The sequence below is a fragment of the Lonchura striata genome, chromosome 16 (genome assembly GCF_046129695.1).
Source record: "Lonchura striata isolate bLonStr1 chromosome 16, bLonStr1.mat, whole genome shotgun sequence".
Taxonomy (NCBI): Eukaryota; Metazoa; Chordata; class Aves; order Passeriformes; family Estrildidae; genus Lonchura; species Lonchura striata.
Window position 1 is genome coordinate 3,346,562 of NC_134618.1, and position 26,795 is coordinate 3,373,356.

Genomic DNA, 26,795 nt, shown 5'->3' on the forward strand with positions numbered 1-26,795 from the left:
GCAGGAACTGAAATGACCCTTCTATCTTCAGAAGTGAGCACGTGGTGATGCAGTGAGCTGATCAGCACCCAGCTGATCCTTTATCCATCCCAATAAAGACTGGATAACCAAGCTGGAGCTGCTCAGCTCCTCCCTCATCACAGAGCCTTTGATAGCCACTAAATTGCAGTTGATGAGGCTGCCAGCCTGTTCTGAAGACAACAGCTCCCTGGAGTCACAGCACCTTTGCTGCTGCCTTGGATCCTCTGCATCTCACTGCTTTTGTCCCCCCTCAATCCCCATCACTGAGAAAATCCCACCCAGCTCCAAGGGGAACAGGAGAGTGCCTGGTGTGACACAAAGTGCAAGCTGCTGGCCAGCAGGCTGCCAAGTGACAGTCCTGGTTCCATCTCAGGGAAAAAAAAAATCCCCAGATCCCACATCATCATTTGACCCAATCTGATGACAATTATTCATTCCTCTTAGTCTTCAAGCTTCTGCAGATAATGTAAGTGGCAAACACAGCCAGAGAGGGTATTTTAAAGCTTGTTTTTTGCTCAGGACCAGCTTTTCTTTGAAACTGTGACAATCCTGCCTGGATCCTGGCTGGCAGGGATGTCCCTTCAGCCCAGCTCTCCCAGCACACCCAGGCACAGCAAACCCACGCTCCACACGCACACCACAACTCTGTGCTGCTGCTCTGGGTGTCACCAGGAGCTCAGAAAGCTACTCACAGCACAACCCCTGGCCTGAGGTTATACCTGACTGATGAATGAAAGCTGGGAAGAGGGCTAGTGAGACCTGCACGGATTCTTGCAGCGACTGATAACAGATCTGCCGGGACTTGGTGGATTCTCCAGAGACACTCTCTACAATATCTTCCAGAACGCTCAGTGTCTGGTGGATGATCACTTTGGCTGCAAAACAAGAGGAGTGATGCTTCTTGCATGTGCCAAAACTGCTCACAGGTAAGAGGAAGAGCAATGAAGCTCACACACTGAGTAATTAAAACAACTGACGTGTGACACTGCAGATTTCCGAATGGTTTCTAAAGTGATCCTCAATGAAAAAAACCCAAAAATCACCCAAAACCAGGCCCAAAGCAGCATATACAGCAGTTTCCCTGCACCTCTGCCAGGAGTTTCTGTGCATTCCTTCTATATAAACAAACGGTCTCCAGTTATTCCCAAGTCTGGAAGGAATTCTTATTGTCCCTCTTTCCTTTTTACAACCATGATCTTTGTTAATGCTGCTTCCAGCCAGTATTTCTAATACCATACAAGAGGCTATACAGTACTCCCAATGCAATCCTTACTATTTAACCCTTATCCCACCTTCCTTAGCAAGACAGCACTTTATTTTAAGAGGTTACAGGTGACCTGGGATAAAGAGTGCCCTGTACAGAGCAGAAAAGCCTCTAAAAACAGAAAGAAAACCCAACCTGCTCCTTTCCCACCCTCCCTATATGCAAAACAGTTTCTCAGCCAAAATAATGACTGGCAAATCAGCTTAATGACACTCCCCAGTGCAGCAGGAGTGAGCAGCACACTGGTGCTTGACACTGTTGAGCCAGGGATGGGTGAAAAGACTCGCAGAATTTCAGAAAGCAAAATGAGCGTTTATAAAAGCACTTCTCTCTTTTATAGAGAACATCGTGAACATTAATTCCATTGGTCTTAAAGTAAAAACAGTTCACCTGATTGGCACACTGGACTTGGGTCAGTGTGGTAGAACATATCTATAAACAATGTGAACAGAAAGCAAGATAATAGATTGTTTACATTCCTCTTGGACTTTTTCCCAGGCTTAGCCTGGCAGAAATCTCTCTTTTTCTCTGTGACTGAACGGAGAATATGCACAGGTACTCACTGTCCTCCAGCTGCACCTTCCTCTGGGGCAGGCTGGCCGTGGCCTTGAGCTGGCGGTAGTCCCTGGTGAGGGCGGACACGAGGCTGGCGTGGTTGGTGGAGCGCACGGCCCACTGCTGCTCGCTCTCGGGCAGGTTGGGCCAGGGCAGCAGCAGCACGTTGGACAGAGCCCTGCACACCAGCACCTGGGCCTGGGAGGGACAGCAATCACAGCCACAGAACGCTTTGGGTGGGAAGAGTCGTGCAATGGCTTGGGTGGGAAGGGAGGTTAAAGCTCCTGGCGTTCCCCCCCTGCTTTGCGCATCGCTGGTGTGTGGGATGAGCTCTGCAGAGCTGCTTGGACACTGAGGGTGGACTGCAGCTCCCAAAACACCCACACAGGTGGGTAGCATCCCTGAGCTCCTGGTACCCACAATGAGATGTGGAAGCAGAAAGCCACCCACAAGAGCCCAGACAGCACCAGGGTTGGACTGACAGCAAAACCATTGAATCACGGAATGGTTTGGGTTGAAGGGACCTTAAAGGTCACAAACTTCCAAACCCCTGCCATAGGCAGAGACACCTTCCACCAAACCAGGCTGCTCCAAGTCCAGCCTGGCCTTGGACACTTCCAGGGATCCAGAGTCAGCCACAGCTTCTCTGAGCAACATTAATCAAAGAGACAAAGTTTTAACTTTTTTCCCAAGCTAATTTTTGCTAAAGCACAAGCCTGGAGTGAAGAGATATTTTATGGCTGTCCAAGACACCAGCAGTGCTCACTGTTCAACAGCAGAACACGAGCCCAAGTGAGAATTACCAGCTCTGCAAAGACAGAGAGAAGCAAAGCTCCAGGATTTAAGGCCTGGAAGCAGCTCCCAGCTCTGTCAGCCCTTTCCTGCAGCAGTAAATCTCTGGTGTTTACAAAAACAAAGATGATTTTACTTTCATTACTCCTTCTCTGGTTTACGTGCTGAGCTTCTGCACTTGTGCAGCACTTTGTGCTTTCTTGCCAGCACACAACAACTATATCCCAGCACTGTGGCTTTTCAGTGCTATAAATGGAATACATTTATATTGTTTACATTGCTTTTGTACTATAAATACTCGAGTTTCACAAAAAAGCTCTTTGTGTAGGTCAGAATCAACGTGTCTGTACTGTGAAGATGATGCAGAACTGAGGATGGTGTCAACAAATGAGAAAAGAATCAGATCTAAGAGGTGCAATTGTGTTTTTTTCCATATGCTGTTCCTCAAAACAGATCATTAATTACATACAGTATCACTGTAATTTGCGGATATCCACAATATAGAGATGGTTGCTGATTTTTGAGGTTTTCCCTCACCACCTGAGGCACATCTTCCCAAGGACACCTGGTCTGCACGTGAGACAGCTCTGACCAACTGACCTTGTCGGGGAGGCGCTGGGCAGAGGTGTCAGTGATCCTGTTGAACACCTTCTGCACGGCTGGGATGCTGATCAGGAACACCGGGCGCACCGTGGTGGCCAGGGACACCAGCAGGTGGCACGCAGAGAGCAGCAGCTTCTCCTGCACCTGGGAGAGACAGGGGTGGTCAGTCCCAGCAGCACACACAGCCAGGGTCAGCTCACTGAGCTGCCAGGACCTGGGGGTACAGCCAGGGGGATTGGGCTCTGCTCCCAGGGAACAGGGACAGGATGAGAGGAAATGGCCTCGAGCTGTGCAAGGGAAAGTTTAGACTGGATTTTGGGAAAAGTTCTTAATGGAAAGGGTGGTCAGGCAGTGGTGGAATCCCCATCCCTGGAGGGACTTAAGAGCTGTGTGGATGTGGCATCTGGGGACATAGGTCAGTGGTGGCCTTGGCAGTACTGGAGGAATGGTTGATCTTGGAGAGCTTTTCCTAAACAATTCTATGCTTTGTTTGTTTACCAGAGCATAGCTGAGTTCCCTTAATACCACGAGAGAGAGAGAGAGAGAGAGACTTGCCTGCTTTCAAGCCATAAAATCATTAGACTGGGTTTAAAACCCTTCAAGTTGCTAATGCTTGTATTAGCCTGACCTGCAGTGCAGTTGAGACATTTCCCGTGGCTCTGGGGCACAGCCCAGCCCAGCTGAGCAGAGTGCAGCCCCCAGGGGAGCCAGGGGGGCAGTACCTTGCAGCTGATGAGGGGGGTGATGGCCTCCAGTGCCGTGGACACCAGGGAGATGAACTGCTCGGGGTTCTGCCGGTGCACCTCGCTGTAGAACTGGGCCAGCCAGTGAGAGTAGGCCTGCAGGGCTGCCAGGGACTGGGCGTGCCTGGGGACAGCAGGGGACACAGTCAGCACCCTAAGGGGACACAGCAGTGGTGTTTCAGGCAAAGCTGGCAGCAGGGTTTGTAAAAAATCCTTGCTGCTGTTTTGGTTTTGGTTCCGGACCCACCACGGTAAAGGTGTGAATAGATAAAGCCAAGTTATCACCAACTGTAACCACACTTGATAATCACACTTTGATCAGGTGAACATCGAGTCAGGGTGTTTCAGAGAGTGACCCCCAAATGTGGGACAGTGTTGCTTTCTCACATTAGGCAGGCATTAAAAATGGATCACAGATTTCTTCAGAGACAGGGAAAAGGGTGAACCTTTGCTGACAAATCATGGGAAACACCTCCCCAGTTACTGTAAACCAGAAAAACCATTATAACAACATCACCTCCATAAATTTCAGTGCCATTAACTTGGGACTAATAGGAGAAACCCCATTAGTTATACAGTGATCTAGAGGGGGTCTTCAAGGAGCTGCTGAAGGTGCAATTACAAACCAGAACAAGAGTTCAAACCTTAAATTCTGCTCACAGAGCTCCAGCTGGCAGGGAACAGGTTTGTGTGCACAGCCTGAGCAAGGGAGGGTCCCTAAAAGTCTGTCACAGAGGGAGGTGATCTGTGACCAGCAGCACCAAGATTTCACACTGAATGGCAGTGCCTGGATGGCAGGCAGTTGTTTGTCCCAGAAATGGCTTGCAGAGCTGAAAGGCTTATGTTTGTCTTGGAAGACAAGGATTTGAAACCCTCAACTGGGAAAAACCTCTTTTACCTGAGCCACAGATCTGACTTTGGTAGCAAAAAAATCCATCAATTTGATTTATAAATAAACTACATGCTACACAGTGGATCCATTTCTTTAAAATATCACTGTTGTAACACTTATTTTGTCATTAATTACCCTGCTTTTACAGCCACCAGCACAGGGCACAATCCCAGTTTGCTTTCAGAGCTGATTTAAGGGACATTTTTCCTTCTCAGCACAAACATGCTTTCCCTTAAATGACCTGGGTACTTCCATTAGAGGAAAGACTGGGCTAAAATGCTGGCAGCAGCCTTGACTTTCATCAGCTGAAAAAGGTGTTTTCCTGGGGAGCTGCCAACAGCTGGAGAGGCTGTTTCCCAGAGGATCTGCCAAGGAGGGGGTCTGAGCAGCAGATGCAAGCCTTGCCCACCCCGTGAGTGCCCAGTTTGGGTGCAGCCCACACTCACACATCGATGAGGTCAGGTTTCAGCACGGAGGGAACGGCGGTTTCGATGTTGTACAGCTTGATTTGGGATCCATACAACGTCACTTTCACCAGCCTGGAGGTGCAAACACACACGTGGCAGTGCAAAGGGAATGTACAAATCTGCTCCGGCACATGAGCTAGTGCAGCTCTTCCCAGTCTGGGTCAATATTTAGCTAATACACAGATGGGATTTTCACCATTTAGCTTAAAATAATCCACAGCCTACTGCACTGTTTGGGGTAAAATGGAACAAGTCGGATGCTCCTGCACAGAAATGAAAACACAAAACCTGTGTAAAAGCCTGAAATTCTGCCATTTGTAACTATGTATGTGCTCACTAAGTATCTTGGCAAGGAAAAATAAAATGTCTGCCCCTTCAGCTTTCACAGGTCTTTTCATTTAGGAGAAGAATCATGGAATCATCAAGATTGGAAAAGACCTTGAGGATCACAAAGTCCAACCATCAAAGGAGTTCCGGTGATTTAGTTTAGAAAGACACAATTCTAATCAAAGTCTACGTGTCATTTAATTGCCTCTCAAATGCAGGTGCTGGAACACAAGTTCCTCAATGTTTTCAAGTGACTGAGTTTACATTATTCCATCCCCTGCCATAGGCAGGGCCACCTTCCATTATCCCAGGCTGCTCCAAGACCTGTCCAACCTGGTCTTCCAGGGATCCAGGGGCAGCCACAGCTGTTCTGGGCACCCTGTGCCAGGGCCTGCCCACCCTGCCAGGGAACAATTCCTTCCCAATATCCCATCCATCCCTGCCCTCTGGCAGTGGGAAGCCTTGTCTTGGCACTCCAGGCCCTTGTAAATGGTCTCTCTCCATTTTTCCAGATGGCTCCTTCAGGAGGGGTAATCAGGTCAGCCCTGAGCTGTTTCTTTTCCAGGCTGAACCAATCCCAATTCTTGCAGCCTGGCTACAGGACTCAGCCTCTGCACTCTGTCCAGCAGCTCCACATCCTTCCTGTGCTGGGCCCCAGGGCTGGAGGCAGCTCTGCAGGTGGGGTCTCACCTGAGCAGAGGGGCAGAACCCCAACCCCTGCTGCCCACACTGGGAGCTCAGCCCAGCACACTCTTTACAATTCACATTCTGCCCATCCAATTCCTTACACCTCCATCTCCTCAGGCCAGGGGGAGGCAGAAAGAAGCCCTGTTTGTCTCTGTGCCTGCAGAGTGGCAGTGGCTGTATGTGGGAATCAGAGAGATAGAAATCTTCACAGACTTAAGAGGGTTTGATTTACAGCCTTAGAAGAAGCCTAGATTGATGTGAAAGCAAGGTAGACAAACACTGAACAGAGAAATAATAATATTATGTTTCTATAGCTGTAAGAACATGCCTTAAGTAAGTAAGAACCTGTATTAGATAAGGTGATGAAGGGTTTTATAGTGTAGTAATGGAGTAAGGGACATTTAAGGGACATTTTCCCTTCTCAGCACAACCATGTTTTCCCTTAAATTGTGATTGTATAGAATAAGCTAAGAGTTTAGATATTGTAATAGAGACATACATGTATACATGTGATAAGACCTTCTTGGGCAAAAATATCCAGATTGCAGTAGGAAGAAGTGAAGGTGACAGGTCAGAAAAGCAAAACATACTGTGTGGTGACAGTCCCTTGGATTAGAAAGTTATATACTGTTTTGCAACAAAGAATTTGTGACCATCTTAGACTATGCCCAACTGCTTGCTATCTTCTAAATCTCATGGCCTTTGAGACTGGTGTTACCTAAGCAATAAACCCTTCTTAGTCTGATGTGTGTAGCAATGTGCTCCCTGTTGAGTAAACAAGTTACCCTTTGTCTCCTTAAAAAGGAAAAAAGCCCAGAAGTTTCTCTCCTCAATTTGTTTAAAAGACACCTCATAGGACCTTGGAGACTTCACCTCGAACTTAAGGATAGCTAATTGGACAGAAGCCAAAAAGTCCTGCCCAAGCAATTCACTAGAAAAAGAAGAGAACAAAAGTAAATTTTGAAGTGTTTTAGCAGGAGTGAGAACCTCTTGCTCTGGCTCGGTTTTTCTCTGTAAAGAGCTTATTTATTTCGCCTTTTATTAAAACTTTATTTCCAACATTTCACGGGAGCCATCCTACTTCTTTGATGCCACCTGAGGTAGCTGAGCTATCAAGGGTATAAACACTTATCTCTGAGAGATTATAAAACCTGGCTTGAAGAGAAAAAGCATTAATGCTGGTGCCATCCCTTGGATCAAAGGGAAGTGAGCTGCACCCACCTCTCCACCACGGTGAGCGCGTCGTTGAACCTGGCGGCGAACACGTCCCCGGTGAAGTACTCGGCCAGGCGGCCCACGGCCTGCAGCAGCGAGCTCAGGTCCCGCAGCGAGCAGTGCAGCCTCCTGCAGTCGTTCTCTGCCGTGATGTTCAGCCTGTGACCTGCAGGGACACCCCAGCCACAAAGCAGAGTTTCTCTAATAGCTGCCCCCAGAGATGGAAATGCCTGCCCGGGCAAGGGGAGAGCCTCACTGCTCTGTGATTGATCCCTGAAGCACTTGGGATGGGAAAGCTGGTGACAAAGTGACAGGAAATGTCAAGTTTGTTGTGATTCCACTGTGAAACTGGCTTGGCACTAAGTCACAGGTCAGATGGCAGCGCTGGACAAGGCACTGCAGCACTCGAGCTTGGAAAGGAAGCTCAGCTCTTCTGACAGCACTTCAAGGGCTGATAAAGATGTAAACTACTTTCAGCCTTTTACACCTTTATTTCCTTCTGTATGGTGTTGTGAAAAATGCATATTTTACGATTGGCTTTTCACAAATATTACAATGAATATTATGTGTGTAATGTTAGAAAGTTATGCTGTATTATCTTAAGTAATGTGTTAAATATAGTTTTAGGTTACAACATAATTTTAAATAGAAACTCTGCAATGTAGGATTTTTTTACTAGCTCAAGTAAGAGATGAGATAATCAAGAAACTCTTCACACAGAGATGGCAGTGTCTGGGGCCCATAGTTACAGCCTCCTTATCAGAAAAGACAAACATCCTTCCACCTTCTCTCCATCTTTAAGGAACCACCAGGATTAAGGGGAAGAAGTTGGTAAAAACCAGAAAAGCTCTTAATTTGCAAGGAATTTATGCATCATGTATGACGTATATGAATATGTAACAGGCTGTTGCTTTTAAGGTTATTCCTATGTTCACAAGGGATGCTTTTCATGACTTAGTGTCCGAGAGTACCGGACATCTGTTAATTCTTTGCTTTTTGTTGTCTTGTAATTGTCCTAACTCTAAATTTTATTACTCTAATTGTATTACTATTTTAACAACCATTTTATTAAAATTTTAAAAACCAAGTGATTGGCCTTTTTCAGTGTTAACTCCTACACAAACAGGAGCCTTTCTGTTTTCTGCTGCCATCAGGAGCACTCCTAAGCTCTGGAGAAGGTGGTTTTCCACATGCAGAAGGTGGTTTTCCACCTGGAGAAGGTGGTTTTCCACACTCCCTCTGCTGGCTGCAGTTTCAGTGATCCAACAGCAGATTTAGGATAGAGAATTAATGACTTAACTTCTGATGTGAGGTGTGTTGTGCACTTCCATGTTTCTCAGGTACCAGAAACAATCCACTAATGAGATTTCCCAGCCCCACACAATCCTCCTGCTGCTCAGGTGTGGACACCTGGGCTCAAACATTCTAGAGCTTCTACTAAAAAAGCAAATATGTTCTGCAATGCCATCTTTTGAAGAAAAACAGATTTTCTTTTCACTGCCTGTATTTATTCTCAGATCAAGCTTTCAGCAGCAACCTCTCCTTTTTGTGCCATCAACACAAACTCATGATCCTGTGCCACATGCTCTGGGATGAGCAGAGAAGTTGGATCAGAGGCTCACTCTGGTCCCTCCCAGACCCATTCTGGGATTTTGTGCCACCACAGCTCAATCCAGAGCTGCATCTGAGCTGTTGCAGCTGATCCAGACCCCAGGACAGCTTCTAGCACAGGTTGGTGTCACAGCACTAAACCCCTACACTTTGCTTATCCTAGGGCTAAAATGATCCTAAAACTGGGAATATTTTTTCTAGAACTGGCTATACAACAGTCACCATTCTGCCATGTCCAGCAGTATTGGAGATGTGACAGATTCCTTTCCTGGTCACACCAGGGAATTTCAGTATTACCTTAAATTACAGCCTCCCCTCAGGCAGATCTCACTGCTGCTGCTTCCCTTGTTTCTCAGGAAGGAGCTGTAGTATTTGGTGCTGCACACCTGCTCTTAACACCTCTGGTACCTTCATTTCAAATGCCAGAACAAGGGAAGTATCAAGCCAATAATAAGAAATCATATTATGAGATTTCTATCTGCTGCTGGAATTTAACTAGTGAGCCATGGGACACCACACAGGTTTGGATCAACTGAACATAGAAAAAACACCACCAAAGCAGTTCTAGAGTGGTTCTGCAATTATGAAAGAGGGAAGAGCACAGTGTTAGAGGGTGGTTATTACCTGTTCCTGAAGTGACCACGAACTGCTGGAGCCCCAGATACACTTCCAGGTTATCCTGCAGAACGGGAAACTGGAAGAGAGAAGAATTGATTGTGACCCTGGGGCTTGGCAGACAGTAACACCCAATGACTGACTGCTCTGCCAGAGCAGAGTGCTCTCATTTCTCCCCAGTGCCTTCAAACAGACATTTGGAAGAAGGGCAGGATGGGCTCCGGGCTGATCTTGCATCCCACAACTTCCCAGGTCCTGACAGCTGTCAGGAAAACAAAGATCACTCCCTGAAGGCACCTCTCCTTTGCCTCTAACCCCAGCAATCAGCCTGACAAGAGAAATGTCTGACAGTGGAAGTGAGGGCACAGCACCAGGAATACACAGCTGGAGGCACAACCCAGGCCAAGGAGCAGAGGAGTGGCAGAGTCTGAAGTGCATGAGGTCTGTGCTCACCCACCTCACCTGCAAGAATCCCCTTCTCAAAAGGTGATCCTTAAAAATATCCCAAAATATGATGCCACCAGAAAGTTGAGTTCAGTGCCTCTACCAGGGTACAGAAGGGAGTAGTGCAGCACTCTGCCAGCAAGCTGTAGGCTGCAGCAGTGAAATTCCATGGGGAAAACAGCCAAAGGAATAAACACCACAGTGCTCATGCACTGCAGTGTGGGAGCAGGGTGACAGCCCAGCTCCATCACTCAGCACTGACAGCAAACTATGCCAGGTCCTGCTCATGCTTCAGCTGAAGAATCTTTCTCAACCCCTTCAGCCTGGCACAGCTCTATTTAATTTCTGTTGGGGGAAATGGTTAAAGCTGGTGGTTGGTTTGATGGAAGTTCTCTCGCCCATCAGCAGAAGGAGCTGCAGCCTTTCCTTTCCCAGCATGGGATGGAGTCATGGCAGCTGCTGTCCACTGCTTTAGTTGCCACTGCTAAAAGCCCTAAACTAACCACTGCACTCACCAGCCCTGCAGCCACTGGGAAGAGCACTGGGAACTGCTGGAGAGGCTCCCACATTGCCCAGTCCACCAGAACGAAATGCAGGGCTCAGGAAAACACTCCCCAGGCTTCCAACCTGCTGTGCCTAATTAACAGTGGAGTGTCTTTGCGTAACTGCCTGAGGGGAGTTTTAAACACCACAGAGCCTTCCTCATGTGAATGTGTTACTCCAAGGAAGCCACATGCTCTGCTCCATCTGATCCATCTGCTCCCTGAAACGCTGCTCTGCACCTTGGTGCTCACACCAAAGCTGCACAGCAGCCTCTGCTTTGTTCCTCCTCCTAGTGACAGGCTTCTGCTTCCCTGCTTCAAGAACAACAGCAACTGCAAAGGCACTTCAGCTCAGGCACCTTCTGCCTCTGCTTCTTGGGAATACAGTTCACAGGTCGAGGTGTGCAGTGTTCCCAGGAGGATTAATGCATTTGCTGAGATCCCACTGCAGTTATTTCTCTTTCTCCTCACCCAGCAAAACCCCACCCGGACTGCTCTGATTTCTGAGCCACACTTCCATCCTCAAGATCTCCTCCTCAGAATTGTTAGGATGCTACAAGCCCAGACAACTTTTACTCCACCAAAGTTAGTGACAGCAGCTGAAGAGAAGCACTTGTCCAGATCAGATCTGCTTCCCAATAGTCCAAGGCCTCTCTCCAGCATTTTTATCTAGACTTTAATTAAAATAAAAATTCCATTCTCTTTAAATCTCCCTAATAGTGACACTTATCTGCCCAATTCACAGCCCTGCTTCTGAGATAAAGGCCAAGATAAACAGCCTGGAGGGGCTGCTGCCAAATGTTTACACTTTGAGAGGTGAGAATTTCTAGAGTGTCCACCAAACTAGACTTGGACACTGAACCACTCTCTTCAAAACACACCAAGAAATGCAACAAAGCCAAAGAAACAATTTTTTCTTTTCAATTTCTAATCTCTCCTTGCCAAGTTTAGCATCCAACCCCAAATTTCCCTACTTTTTTTTTTGGCACTAAGGCATCTGCCAAAAAAAAAAAAAAAAAAAAAAAATCGACAGCAGTTGGTGCTGGTTGCAGGTGGTGGCACTCTGGCCTGGGGCAGGACTTACCAGTGTGGAGAAGGCGTGGGTTGGCAGCAGCTCCATGACTTTGGCCACCACTTCCAAGCTCTGGCGCAAGTACCGCTGCCACTCCGTTTGCTGCTGCACACAAAAGGACACTGGGGTCAGCACTGCCCTTCCCCGTGCCCCAAAAGCTCTCTGGGAAGGGAGGGACAGGAGGGACAAACCCCTCCAAAACAACACCGTGGAGAAATGCAACTTGCACATTCCACTGGAACTTATTTTTATGTTAGAATTCATTCTATTTTCATACAGAATTGATGAAACCAGGGGGACAGTGCAGGAGAAGGGAGGGGAAAGAGTGACAAGAACTTAGGTGAATGAAATAATTAAATTAAAAGGTGAATTAAACAATTATTTTAACAGTTAGGATCTTTCCATGCTCAGCTACACAGCCGACTGAGAAAGAAGCTGACTCGTACCATCATAGCTCAAACCTGCCATTAATATGAGAAGGTAAAAATGGAACAAGAAACACACACAGCAACATAAATAATAGAATCAATAGCAACATGTCCTGACTTCATTTGGTCATTAAATAAGGAACTAAATATTTTCAAGTTTTACACCAAAAGCTTGAAGTCTTGCAAGTATCATCATTTGCCACCCTATTTTGGAAGCATAAGGACAACATCATCAGGACTGCTCTAGATAATTTATATCCTTATTTGTGACATTATTATCACCATGGAAAGGCATCCAAACAGCAACATGGTCTTTACAGGGGTATGACAGATCCAGATGACACAAGTGGCAAATGAATCAAGAAAATAATTTATTTTGCTTATGAAATGGTGCTGCTGTCAGGCTCACAAGCAGTGATGTGACCAGCCCTCATCCCCCCAGAATTTAAACTTCTGTCTGATCCCATCCATGATGAAATTCCCTCTGCTCCTTTGCCTACCCTCCTGTGACAGCTGACCTGCCCTCCCAGGGCTCTGGCCCCACCCATTTTGGCCACCTACTCCATTTTGACATTTATCAGCTTCAAGGTGATTTTTATCAACACCAATTTAGGAGAAATAAGCTTAAACACAAGCATCAACAAGACACAGCTTCAGGCTTTTGCTTCAGAGATATCTTAACATTTAAATTCCCAAGTGTCCAGCGAATTAATTCTAAACTAATTAAACACTTTAAATTCCAAAGGTGTTTAGACATGGACATCTAACACCTCTGACAATCAGAACACAAGGATCTAAATTTTCCCTCCAGTAACAACCAAATTAAACCCAAAGGTTACATCTCCAGTGTGACTTTTGGTGAAAAGCATCTGAAGCTGTTTTACAGCTCAAACCCCACACAGAAGGGAGGGGAGAAGCAGCTGTTTAGCCCATACTCCCAAGTGCAAGCTCTGGAAAAGCCACTGCAGGTGGCAGCAGTGCAGGGGCTCAGAGGTGACCCTGTCCTGTCCAGCTTACATCATCATCCAGGGTCTCGTCATCCAGCTCCTCCAGCTGTGCCTGGTTATACCTGAACTGGATCCGGTTCAACACCTCTGTCAGCAGCAGAACCAAGGCATCTTCGTACCTGCAACCACCAGGGAGACACACACAGAGCTGGGTAAAACCCTTCCAGCAAAGGAAATCTAAAACAGAACAGTTGCACCAAGCAGCTCCTGGGATTCAAGGTATTCAGCTCATTTCAGGTCACAAGGTACCTGTAAGGAAACAGCCTTGGCAATACCCAATATCCCTCTGCCTCTGGAAGGGAAAGAGAGGACTGCCAGCAATAGAAACGGCCCCAGAGTTCAAAACAGGAAAAGCAGGAGCAGCTTGCCAGGAACAACACCAGGTGTCCACAAAGAAGGGGCACCAAGAGCCTCTTGCAGCCTGGGCTGTCCTCAGCAGCCTCTGCTGCTCTGCTCTGGGCACTGAACGAGGAACAGAGGAACCAGAGCAGTTGTTGCTGCCTCAGGTGGGACCTCGAGCCTGTCTGAGCTGCTGTCTCCTTCCCCACACTGAAATTCAGGCCCTTCTCCCCTGAAACAAAGCCAGCCCCTTTTCTGTTTGCACTAACATGTCACTGAAATGTCCCTGCACCTCTGGGAGCCAGGGAGCTGCTCCAGAGCACACCGGAGAGCCAGCAGAAATAATGCCCAGCTGCAAACTCAGCAGAGCACACAGCCACTCCTGGTGCCACAACACCAAACTTCAGGGATTTCAAGCAGGGTTAGTCTGATTTTTCCTTGAAAAACCTCCTTCTCAAAACAGCTGGGGTCTCATTAAAAAATCCTGTTTTTTCTAGCGAACATCAGGCTGGAAAAAAAGGCATTAAAAAAGAGTAACAGACGCAGAGCATGACGCAAGCCAAGTGTCAGATGTGCCAGTCAGCTGTGCCACCAGCCAGGCAGCTGCAAGCTCTGGGCAAGGTGATGTAACCTTGGATTTGGCAACTTCTCCAGTGGTGAAAGTGTACAAAATGCAAAGTTTCTGAAGCACAAGACAGGAAATGTCCCCTGTGCCCCTGTGTTGTCACCACTCCCAGACCGCCCAGCTCAGGGTTCCCACGGCTCAGGGTGTGCAGGGACATTGCGAAGTCAGAGCTGCCACTGAGGACAAACAGCACAGCCCCAACCACTCACAAGCTTTATTTAGGATTTTGTAGTCTGACAGACCCAGAGACAGCTTTTTGTTACAATTTTCTCCATCACAATCTGAGTGACACCAAGACAACATGCATGACACGCGCGTTAGGAGCAAACCATGAATTTCCAACCCAAATCTACTTCTTGAGAAATTCAAACCCCACAGTTCCCATGCTGAAAGGAAGACCTGTCTGCTCTACAGTAGTTCCACTTTTCCTCGTGGTTATGATGCCAGGCTGGCTTTAAAAAACCAACTGCTGCTATTCAGGGTGCTCAAGGGAAAGAATCTTCCTTCTGCACTCAGCAGAACTAAACATGGAATAAACCATGGTGCTTTTAAATCCCAAAAGCCAAACAACTCACCAGGATATTCATGAGATTTTTAAAGTGGCAGCAAAGAGACTCTTCTCAAACAAAACTCACCCCCTTTCAAGGTCAGCATCTGCCAAAGAGCTGCCAACCACTGTTGTAACTAATGCACAGAGTAGTAAGCAAGTGCAGCTTTTGAGTTCCAGTATCATCTGTATTTCACAGAAACACATCCTCTATTTAAAGAGGAAATTTAAAATCCTAATTAAATAAAATTTATTTCCTAATTATTTAATTAGTTGTATGAGTTGTGTGAACACTAAGAAAGCAACTTGTGTTGTAGTTTCCTCCTTTAATTTGTGCTAAAATGTGCTCCAGTTCTATTTTAGACTACAAAGCTTCCTTCCTCTGCCTGCAAGGCTCACACACAACATATGTAAGTGACAGTTTATCTACCCAAACCTGCTCAGCCTGAGTTCTTGTGAATGAGTGTGAGACACTGAGGTTTATGCTTTTTATACTTCATGATTTTAGAAAAAGAGAGGACTCAACCACATAGGAGGCTGCTGTAAGCAGTAGCTTATTTCTCACAGCTCTTCCATGCTGACCACAAAGGCTTTTTCCTGCTGTAGGAAAAAGTCCTTCCCTGGGAGGGTGGGCAGGCCCTGGCACAGGGTGCCCAGAGCACTGAGGCTGCCCCTGGATCCCTGGCAGTGCCCAAGGCCAGGTTGGACAGGGCTTGGAGCAGCCTGGGATAGTAGAAGGGGTGGAATGGGATGAGTTTTAAGTTCCCTCACCCCAAGCCATGCCATGATTCCAGGCTGTCCCACCCTGGCAGCCCCCAGCCCTCACCTGTTGAGCACTGCTTCCTTGTCTGCCAGGCGACTTTTGATTTTGCTGGTCAGATAGTCCAAGAAGAGTGTCCAGATATCCAAGCAAGAAAAGTAACCTTCATGTGTAGGCTGAAAGACACCAAAATTCCCAATGAGTACCACAAGCTATGGCAAGATGTATTTCACACAGTGAAAACAGGAGTTAACATCCACTTCAGTCTATGGGAAGAGCTTCTTGCTTTACTGAAACACTTCTAGGATGTCACTGGAGAGCTGTCAAAAGATGAACAAGAGCTTTTGTACAAGGGCAGGAACCCAGGAATGACAAGGCTGGTCTCAGTGTTAACCCTAAGCATGGCTTGCTACACCAGTTTTCAGCATTCCAGGTCCTAAAGGGGCTCCAGGAGAGCTGGAGAGGGACTGGGGACAAGGGATGGAGGGACAGGACACAGGGAATGGCTCCCACTGCCAGAGGGCAGGGATGGATGGGATATTGGGAAGGAATTGTTCCCTGGGAGGGTGGGCAGGCCCTGGCACAGGGTGCCCAGAGCAGCTGTGGCTGCCCCTGGATCCCTGGCAGTGTCCAAGCCCCATGGATGGGGCTTGGAGCAGCCTGGGACAGTGGGAGGTGTCCCTGTCCATGGCAGGGGTGGGACTGGATGGGCTTTAAGATCCCTTCCAACCCAAATTATTCCATGATTCTGTGATATTATGAAGCTGTGTTTCCTTGTCATTGCTCCTGTGCAAATGGGGCTGAGTTGCACTGACAGCTTCTACAGCAAGGTAAAACCAACCTAAAGCCACAAGGCTTGGGAGTTTTTAGTACAAAAACTAAAAGCTACAAGAAAGCCACAGATTGAGGACAAATAACAAAATCCCCAAACACAAACCAAGCAAATCTGAGAGACTTTTCCACACATTGTCCATTCCAAAGATTAGAAAATAATTAAAGCAGAAGCAAAGTTAGACATCATACAAATTGTTGTTGCAGGTTGACCACCTGTGACCTCTAAATCCAAGAGCACATGAAGCCATTTCCGAGTGCCCAGCACCACTGGGAAGTGCCAGTAAGACCAGTTAAATGCTCTTTTTTTGGGCTGACTGGGGCAAACAAGGTGACCCTGGACAACAGAACAGATTGGGAAAAACGAGGATGTGGGGCTGTACCTGATGAAAAGTGTATTTGAACAACAGGGCCAGGAATTCAACCACAGGGAACTGGGAGTAGGATTCGATCCTTCGCAGGTGGACGCTCACAAAGAGTCGGAGGAAATCTGTGAACTTCTCAATGTAGCTACAAGGGAAAGGAGAAAGCACTGAGAAAAAACAGCAAAGGTGCCCCAAGGGAAAGCAATTGCATTGAAATAGTGGTAAAAGCCACTCAAAATCTTCTCATTCAAAGCAAAGTTACAATTAAGCATCAGTAGAACAATTAAAATATAAAGCCCTGCAACAATTACCTACAGGATGGGCAACCCTTCACTCCATTAACACCTGAAACAGCAGAAAAGACAATCTAGTCAAAAGCAACTTTAATATTCAGATAAATACTGAGTTCAACCAGGCCTGCAAATGAACACAACCCCCTCCACCCTGCAGAAATAATTTGATAGCAAAGGTCGTTGTACTGATGGAGACAGGATTAGTGAAATGAACCGCACCCCTGAGGAATTCAGCTGGAAGCAGGAAGTTAATGCAGGAATCAGCAACAGAGGGGTTACATTTACAGGAGGGGTGGGAGAGCCAGGGAGCTGAGAGCTGGAAAGGAAAATCCCTCCTGCAGTGGAGATCAGCCATCCAAGAGTTTCTGAGCTGAGCCCAGGCTTGGGCCTGAATTGGGAAATAAAAGAGAAATCTTCCTGCAAAGCATGGGGCTCCTCAGGGGATGTACAAAGTGCAGTTCCCAAAAGGAGTCTGCCACCAAATCTTCAGGGACTGCAGCAAGAGCACCACCTCAGTGCAGCAGGGAGAGTTCTTGGGGAAAAAAGGGCAAAGCCCCCAGTGGGATGAGCTTTTATTGGGGAACAAACAACCCTGACAGCACGAGCTCCAGCAGGGTAAAAACCACCTCCAGATCCATCTGTGCGGCGAGGGTTAAACACTCCATCAGCCACGGGAGGGATGGCAGCACCACACAGGCAGTGCCAGCCTTCCCTCATGCCCAGAGCTCTGAAATGCATGAAACTACTTCAAGTTTGTATTTTAAAGAAACAGTTGAGCTCAGCAGTTTCAGACAGGCATAAGCAGCCTGGTTTTACTCTCTGCCTGTTCTGTACTGATGTAAACTCAGGATTTGGGGCTTTTTTTTCTGGGAATCCCCACTCTTTCTAACAAGCACTCCCTCACGACCAGCAGCACTGCCAGCTGACAGAGCTGCAGCACTGGGGGTTGTTGTGAGCCTTCAAAACCACACACTTTGCTTTGAATATGCAAAAAAGATGAAGTTCCTTCTTTATTTGATACTGCCTACTTGCCAGGAGATCAATGAGCACACCTGAGCACAGATTAAACACTTCAAAATAAAAACTGGGGAAAAAAAAAAAAAGTCCAGACTCAAACATCTTCATCTTTTTAATTTTTATTTTCTAAACAGCTCTGACCTGAGACCAGTGAAATTCTCCCTTGCCCCCCAGTCCCTTTCTCCAACCACTGAGCCATTGCCTGGATCCTTACCAGCCACTTCCTATCTTTTGGGATCTTCAAAGCCAAACACACATAAAGCAAAAGGCAATTTGAACCTACTCTTTTTCCTGGACTAGTCTGGCAGTTCCAAAGTGTTCAGACTGACTTTTAAGAGAACAAAAATAACCAGCAGCACAAGAGGAAGGCAAGGAAGGACTCCAGGGCCTGCAAATTCTGAGCACACCCCTCTACTGAAGGGGGTTTCTTCAGTGCCCCTTTCCTTCAGGATTTTGTTAATCCAAGCCAGGATGACACTTCCAGGCACTAAGTCCTTCAGTTTTGGACACAAAAAGTACAGCTGTGCCCTTAAGTGACAACAGGAAAATCCTCATGGCCTTTTCCACAGAGAAGACAAGGAGAAAAGAAAGCTCCACTCCCCCAGAAGCCAGCTGGACTTTTTCAGTCTCCAGAAAATCTTGGTTCCTTCCCTATTTCAGACCTTAGCAATGAATAAAGGGATTCTCCCAGCTCCAGACACCAGCAGTGTCTGTGGAGAACAGGTCTAAGGAATGTCAAGGAATGGGAACACCACCTCTGCCCAGGCCAGCACAGCTCCACATCCTCCACTGAAAGCTGGCCCCAAAGGCTGCCTGATAGTGTCCATAAAAGAAAGAACAGTTAAATAGGGGATTGTGGGTTTCCAGGAGAGCTTTTCTGAAATCCAGAGGAGAACTCCTGGTTCCCTGTGAGTCTGGATGTACCACCCCAAAGTTACACCTTTATCGAAGGATACTGAAAATGAGAATTCTACAGCAGAAATGTGCAAGTCCTCTGTACAAATGGACCCACAACTTTTTTCCTAGATGTTTTATCCTGAGTGGAAATTTATTGCCACTCTTGTGGCATAGTAAGATACTCAGCACTTTCACACAGTTACAACCCCTCTGCCACTGCCAGCAGCCCTGTGACAAGAGGCAGCACCAAGTCACCACCCTGCTCACACCCAGGCTTAGCCACTCAACACAACAGCAGGAGGAGCCTCACTTTGTCCCCTGCAAGTAAGAATATGTGACCTAAGAGAGTGGAGCTGTCCTAGGGAACAAGAGGTGGCAGTAACACCCTGGAAAAAGAATACACAGCTTCCCAAGGTGCTGCTGCTTCCCTGCTGCCTCCAGCCAAGCTTGTGGAGCCATTCACCACTGAAGAGAGCTCCCCAAGCTGTGTTTTGTTCTGTTTAAAAATAAATTTAAAAAGCAAAATAAAAAAGAATCAGAAGTGGCCATGGCCCAGTGAAGGGTAGGAAGCTTCTGCTGTTTTCTCCCAAGTCATGACTCACAGGATGTGTCCCCACTCTGTGTGCTGTGGGCAGAGTGGCAGATAGTGACCACAGGGGACACTGCAATGCCTTTACCTCACTGAGCCTCTTCTGTGCTCTGTGACAACAGCTTCAGCTCTGGTGCCACCTCAGACCTGCAGCCAAACAGCAACAGGGGAGGGAAGGGACAGCAAGGAGCACAACCCTGGGCCAGCAGCTCCCCCAGCAGCGAGCCCTTACCTGGGCACACCTACCTCTCTGCCCGGCTGCCCTGGCTCAGTGCTCTGAAAGAAAGGCCATCAGACACACCATGCAGGACCCCCAACCAAACCCCACATTCCTTCAGAGGAAGCACGAGGCCCCGAGCTGCTCCTACCTCTCGTCCAGCTCCTCGAGCCGGCTCTTGACCGTGTGCGCGTTGTTCTCCTTGGTGATCTTCTGCAGGAGGTAGAAGGTCTGCTGGAACATGCGGAGCAGGTACTCCTCAAACTCCATGGGCACGCAGTTCTTGGACATGAGTTCGTTGATGCAGGCCATGGCCAGCACGCCCAGCCGGCCCCGCTCCTGGCCCAGCAGCGCGTTGTGGCTGCTGCCGTTGACCGAGGACATCTTGCGGGCGCGCGTGTCGCAGCCGAAGCGCGCAAAGTGGAAGATGGTGGTGAGCAGGGACGGGGTGATGCTCGTGGACAAAGGGATCCAGCTGAAGAGGTGTGCCAGGCACTCCAGGGCCAGGGAGCAGATGTATTCGCTGTCTGTGTCCAGGATGGGGATGGGCTGGTTCAGCAGTTTGGCCGCGCTGGGGCTCTGCAAGAGGCTACTCAAGAGGTCACCTGGGGGAGAGAGGGGTGTCGGGCAGGGCACGAACCCCCAGCTGCCCAGCCAGGGCTGGACTCTGACCACCCTTGTGGATCCCTTCCAACTCAGCACATCCTGTGATCCAGCAGATTATTTGGCTGAGAGAACTGGTGATTTCTGTACTTGAGAATCAGCCTCACACAACCCTTCTGGCCTTACCAGGCAGGGCTCTCGTGGTATTTCAGGAAATACTATGCCATGGGGTGTATTTTAGGAATTTGTTATAAAATTCTATTCCCCCGCAAGGCTGAGCATCCTTGATGTAAGCATGGCACATTCCCATTACACTGAATATCACAGAGGCTTCTGCTGGCCTGTGGGACATCTGGTTATGTTCCCAGTCACACCAAAAAGCTCATTCAGGCCAGCACCTCTTCCCAGGGATCAAATGCCATGGCAGGCACAGACTACATCCCCCAGGCTCCCAACCACATGACAAAGGCTTCCCAAGAAAGGTGGAATCTGAAAAACTTGACACAGCCTCAGGATTTATCTTCCATTACATCCTCCATTCTCCAACTGCAGCCACAGGAAGTTAATATTTGCAATATCTCGTGACAGAGTTCCACAGCTTCACCATGAAGCTGCTTTGTTTGGGGCATGCCAGCTGCTACTTTCACTTTCTACCCAAACAGGGAACAGAAATAATCCCTGCTTTCACTTTCTTTGTGTAAGTAGGTTTCTAACCCAGCTCCTGCTCAGTTTCTTTGACAGAAAGAAGATTTTACTTCTGTTGTTACTTACAGGGAAGCCACTCAAACCCCTCCATCACCTTTACAAAACCTTCATTGCTCCTCTGCACCTACTGGTACTGAAAGACCAGAACTGCAGCCACCACTCAAGATGCAGATGAGCCTTAGTTCTGATACCTTGGATTTTAGCTTTTTATGTTTTTGATTTTGTGCTGCTTAGGTGTGTGGGTTAGGGTTTCATATAAGGGGATGGTGAGCTCTCTTCACAGAACAGGTAGAAACAACAATTCCTTCTCTAGCTGGGGATCAAGGACAGTCAATCCAGATCTCAGGCCCAGAAGCATAAACAACGTGGGCTGAAGAGAGAAAAACAGGAAGGATGGGACTGCATGGGCTGAAGCTGTAATTGGACAATTAACTCCAATGTGTTAATGGATCCAAACTTACAAAAATGTGAGATCTTGTGACCAAGCCCTCTTTTGCTTCCATCTTGGAGCCATCTGGGCTGTGGTTCTGGTACTGCCAGGGTGTGGCCTTTAAAGGCTCTTCTAATAAATATCCTCTTTATTCCCCTTAACTGTTTAGCCTCTGTTCCAGCTGCTTAAGGCATCATCAGTTCCACAGAGCAGCACAGCAGGGAATTATTCCTGACTGCTGCTGCTGTGAATTCTCTGCAGAATGATGTGGAGAAGCTCTGAAGTTAATCCTGCCCAGTCCAGGGTGAACTCCCCTCTCACAGCAAGAAGGGACCACATGCACTCACCTTTCACCTCCCACCTCTAACCAAGCCACCAATAACCCAGAGACTCCCTTAGCCCTGGTGGCCTTTGCTTCCTCAAAAGCTTTCAGAACCCAAGGGCCAGCCCCAGCCAGGCTGCCTTTGCCACAATCTCCAGGCTTCCACCTGCTGCGAAACTCTTCACCTTCCCCAAGCTGTTCAACACACTTCTCTTCTTGTGTACCTCTTCATCTTCAAAAATCTGGCACTTGCTGGGCTACAGAATCTGAAGTTCTTAGAGAATCTGAGTGACTTTTTTATGGAAGTGAAACATCATGACACACCAGCAGTGCCGAAGGAACAGCTATGATTTACTGAGCTACTTCCAATGTACACAAGAGTCTGAGGGATGAACACAGCCCTTCTTAGTCATCATTTTTCACCAAGATTGATGTCTTACATCACTAAATTCATAATTCCCTGCCAAGCCTTATCATTGCTTCTTTCTCCTGTGCTCCAGAAACTGAAGGCATCACGTGGCTCTGGCTGAGCACGACAATCCTGCCCTTCAATCTTAGCACTGAACCCCTCTGTGGGGACATCCACACCTGGAACATCTGCACAGCTCATATTGTGCTTTTACACACCTGAAGCTCAACCAGACCAAGTGCACCAGGACTGGGGCAATCCCAAACACAAACCCAGGCTGGGCAGGGAACAGACTGAGAGCAGCCCTGGGGGAGGATTTGGGGTGCTGGAGGATGAGAGCTGGACCTGCCCTGGCTGTGAGCACCCAGAAACCCCCCTGGGCTGGGCTGAGCCCTGCTATAGGTAGCAGGAGGGGGATTCTGCCCCTCTGCCCCCTCAGGTGAGACCCCACCTGCAGAGCTGCTCCAGCCCTGGGGCCAACAGCAGCAGGACCTGGAGCTGCTGGAGAGAGTCCAGGGGAGCCCAGGGAGATCCCCAAGGGCTGGAGCCCCTCTGCTCTGGGTCAGGCTGGGAGAGCTGGGGGTGCTCCCCTGGAGAGGAGAAGCTCCAGGGAGAGCTCAGAGCCCTGCCAGGGCCTAAAGGGGCTCCAGGAGAGCTGGAGAGGGACTGGGGACAAGGGATGGAGGGACAGGACACAGGGAATGGCTCCCACTGCCAGAGGGCAGGCATGGATGGGATGGAATTGTGTGAGGCCCTGGCACAGGGTGCCCAGAGCAGCTGTGGCTGCCCCTGGATCCCTGGCAGTGCCCAAGGCCACTTGGAGCAGCCTGGGACAGTGGAAGGTGTCCCTGCCCACAGCAGGGATGATCTTTAAGCTCCCTTCCAACCCAACTATTCCCTTCCAACTACTGTTATTCTCCAACTTCACAAAAATCAATGAGAATTAAAGATTCTCATCTTTTAATCCAGCCACACCAGAAACTCTCAATTACATTCCTGTAACTCACAGCAGCTGGTTCAAGTGCTTTGCACACAGTTAAATCACTGAAGCTCTGAGGTTCAGGGATTTTCAGTGTCTTTGCAAACAGGTGACAAATTCACAGCATCAGCTGCATTCATGCCAAAGAAGAAAACTCCCAGGGACTGGCTCTGCAGCAGGAGAGCAGCCACAAATACTCCTGCTACTCATTTTGCCATAGGTGACTGAATACTCCTGAGGAAGGGACTCATCAGGAAATGTGCTATAAAGCTATAAATCATGCAAAAACAACATTTGGAGGCTGAGACTCTTGCTGAGTAAATCCTACACCATGGCAATAACTCAAATGTTGTCCAGCTTGGGACATTAACAGAGTTGCTTTGCTTAAGTGATATGAGAAATGAGCTTAATGTTGTCTTCAAGTGCTATTTAAAACCCATGCAAGACTTGCAAGTAACCATTTCACTCCACTTCCCTGTGCAAATGAAAAACGGGAAGCAGAGGTTTTCCAAGTTCCTAAAGAGATTTGGTCTCTGATGGAAGATATTAAACATTTATGGGGACTCAGGAGCTGGTTTTGCCTCTTGGAACACCTTTAATCTCACCTGAATGGAAAGAGTAAAGGGTGGTGGCCTCACTTAAACAATGAAAACACCCAAGAGTCACCAGTACAAGGGAACTGAGTCTCAGGGAACACAAAATGAGCAAGCAGTGGATCAGAGGGAAGCACCTGGTGCTCCTTTCAGAAGTGGTGGAATCATCATCTCTGAAGTATCCAGAAGCCATGTGCCTATGGCATTTGGGGACATGGTTTAGCAGTGGCTCTAGCAGTGCTGGTTAATGCTTGGACTCAATCTTAGAGTATTTTCCAGCCTTACTGATTCTGTGACTTCAAGAAGTGGAAGCACAACTAATTTTACCATGGAGGCAGCAAAAACACAGCACAGAAAAATAAAACAGAGCATTTCACACAAACGAGTTTGCACAGGCAAAATGAAACTTCTAAAGGCACTGCTTGTGTGGTCCTGGTTCTTAGCAAGTCTCCTGAAAAAACACTGTGTGAAAAGTTTGTTTGTTTTCCCTGAGAGGGGAGAAAGGAAAAGCCCAGCACAGAAGAGCAGCCAACTTCCAGTTTGGGAAACACGATCCCAAGTCACGAGGTGAGCACACAGGTGGATGAAAGCTGCCTCAGCACAAGCCCCAGGGGACTGAGGGACATCTCCACCAGGCTTCCACAAGAGCCAGCCCAGAATTTGTTCCACCAGTGCCCTTCCCCCAGCACCATTCTTGATAATTGACACCAGAAGCTTTGATCTTTTCTGTAAATATTTCCTGTCCAAATTCTTCCCAGCTACAGCAAAATCCACTCTCCCCCTGCCAAACTAAAGGAATATTTCTTCCCATTAAAGTTTGTGGTTGTATATAAATATAGAAATATCTTAAGCTCCTCTACAGGAAAGGAGCACTCAAAATGCTGCTCAAGCTTCACTGTGAAAGGTTTAGCACTAAGCAAAACACTGCCAGCAGCTTATCAGAGGCAGCAGTCTGGAGCTGCCTGGTGCAATCTGGCCACAAGGAAGTGATCTGCAGCTCCCAGGGAACTGTTCAAGGTCCCAGGGACAAGGAAATGTGTGCCAAGGACACAAAAATGTGTTCTCCATTTCGGAGGTAACCAAGAAGTAGAGATGTAAACGGGTTAACATCAGATAAGCACTCACACAGAAGTCTAACAGGAAAAGATAGAAAAACTTTCACAATTACAAAACAGTTTGGTTTGGAAGAGACCTTAAACCCACCCAGTGCCATGGACAGGGACAGCTTCCAGTATCCTAGGTTGCTCCAAGCCCCATCCAGCCTGGCCTTGGACACTTCCAGGGATGGAGCAGGCACAGCTTCTCTGGGCACCCAGTGCCATCTCACAGAGACTTGGCTACTTTTATTTTCCTTTTCCCAGGTAGGATTCAGTTTTGCTCCAGTGGCTTTGATGTGCCAACAGCTGGAATTCAGGGGACAATGCTAACCCCATGCAAGGCCACAGGCTGTGGGCAGAGGGGCTGCAAAGTTGCTCAGTGGAAAAGTGTGCCCAGGTGGGCAATGGCACCTGGTCTGGACCAGCACTGGGGTGGCAGCAGGACCAGGGCAGGGACTGTCCCCTGTGCTGGCACTGCTGAGGCACCTCCAGTCCTGTGTAACTCAGAACCCTGAGGGGCTGGAGCGTGTTCAGGGAATGGAACAGAGCTAGGAAAGGGCTGGAGCACCAGGAGGGGCTGAGGGAGCTGGGAAGGGGCTCAGCCTGGAGAAAAGGAGGCTCAGGGGGACCTTGTGGCTCTGCACAACTCCTGACAGAAGGGGACAGCCGGGGGGGGTCGAGCTCTGCTCCCAGGGACAGGGACAGGATGAGAGGGAATGGCCTCAGGCTGGGTCAGGGGAAGGTCAGATTGGATATTGGGAAAACTTTTTCATAGAAGGGTGGTCAGGCACAGCTGTCCAGGGCAGTGGTGGAGTCACCATCCCTGAGAGGATTTAAAGGCCTTACATGTGTGGCAACTGGGGACATGGGCTAGTGGTGGCCTTGGCAGTGCTGGAATAACAGCTGGACTTGATGACTTTAGAGGGCTTTTCCAACCTTAACAATTCCATGATGTTAACTGTCATTAGAGCATTTTGCACTCAAACTTCAGGGAGGTTTCTGCCATCTGAGGACAACAAGCAGCTCTGTGGGCACATTTTAATGACATTTGCAGTGGGGTGTCCCTATAGTGCAATTTGTTTCTTTGTGTAGGGTTTTTCTTTCCAATCAGGAATTTGTTGGCCTGTGAAAAGCTCTGGGAAAAGGTTATTAGGAGACGTTAGACAGTAAAGGAAAGAATCTGTGCCTGATACTGCAGATTTAAGTACACAGAAATCCCATCTTGTAGCTTTAAAAATTCTCCACAAATTCATTTCCCACATTTCCTTACCACTTTCTCCTGAGGTTGGGGATGGTGGTGGAGTGGCAGCAGTAGCACTGTGCTTATCCCAGATGCTCTCCAAAATACCTGGCCAAAGAGAGACCTTTCAGAAGTGCCTTCTCAAAGACACATTGATCCACAAACACAGCACAGACTGCAGGAGAACTTCGGCAGAACACGCCTCGACTGATTTGGGAGGGACAGAAACACTTCATAATGGCTTTGGGCTCACTAGGAGCAGACAATCTCCATCCCTCTCCATGGAGGGAGCTCAGCAGCTGCTCTGCCACATGGGTTGGTTCATATTAAGTGCTGGAGGGCAGAACTGGCTGCTCACAGTGCAGCAGAAGCCACTGCATCATCACCACTGGGCTCCACGGAGCCCCAGGAGTGGCAGCCAGCAGCACCTCTGGGTGCTGAGGGGACACAGAGCTCATGGCACAAGGTGTGACTCGTACCTGTGAACAGCTCTATGCTGAGGGGACACAGAGCTCATGGCACAAGGTGTGACTCGTACCTGTGAGCAGCTCTATGCTGAGGGGACACAGAGCTCATGGCACAAGGTGTGACTTGTACCTGTGAGCAGCTCTATGCTGAGGGGACACAGAGCTCATGGCACAAGGTGTGACTC

General features: G+C 48.2%; 1 protein-coding gene across 2 annotated transcripts in view; it reads right to left on the reverse strand.

Moving 5' to 3' along the window:
- The window catches only part of XPO6 (exportin 6), a 58,351-nt gene that overhangs the window by 8,136 nt on the left and 23,420 nt on the right, over positions 1-26,795 (reverse strand). The window contains exons 6-18 of one of the 2 annotated variants that reach the window (XM_077786796.1): positions 26,174-26,251; positions 19,917-20,370; positions 16,771-16,897; positions 15,623-15,732; positions 13,296-13,404; positions 11,863-11,955; positions 9,802-9,871; positions 7,573-7,732; positions 5,317-5,409; positions 3,958-4,102; positions 3,233-3,379; positions 1,849-2,038; positions 741-896 (exon numbers count right to left, since the gene is read on the reverse strand). In XM_077786796.1, the coding sequence (XP_077642922.1) occupies positions 741-896; positions 1,849-2,038; positions 3,233-3,379; positions 3,958-4,102; positions 5,317-5,409; positions 7,573-7,732; positions 9,802-9,871; positions 11,863-11,955; positions 13,296-13,404; positions 15,623-15,732; positions 16,771-16,897; positions 19,917-20,370; positions 26,174-26,251 (1,932 nt within the window). Of the gene's footprint in view, positions 1-740; positions 897-1,848; positions 2,039-3,232; positions 3,380-3,957; positions 4,133-5,316; positions 5,410-7,572; positions 7,733-9,801; positions 9,872-11,862; positions 11,956-13,295; positions 13,405-15,622; positions 15,733-16,770; positions 16,898-19,916; positions 20,371-26,173; positions 26,252-26,795 lie in introns of both variants that reach the window. The other variant, XM_031506097.2, reaches the window with a different exon arrangement.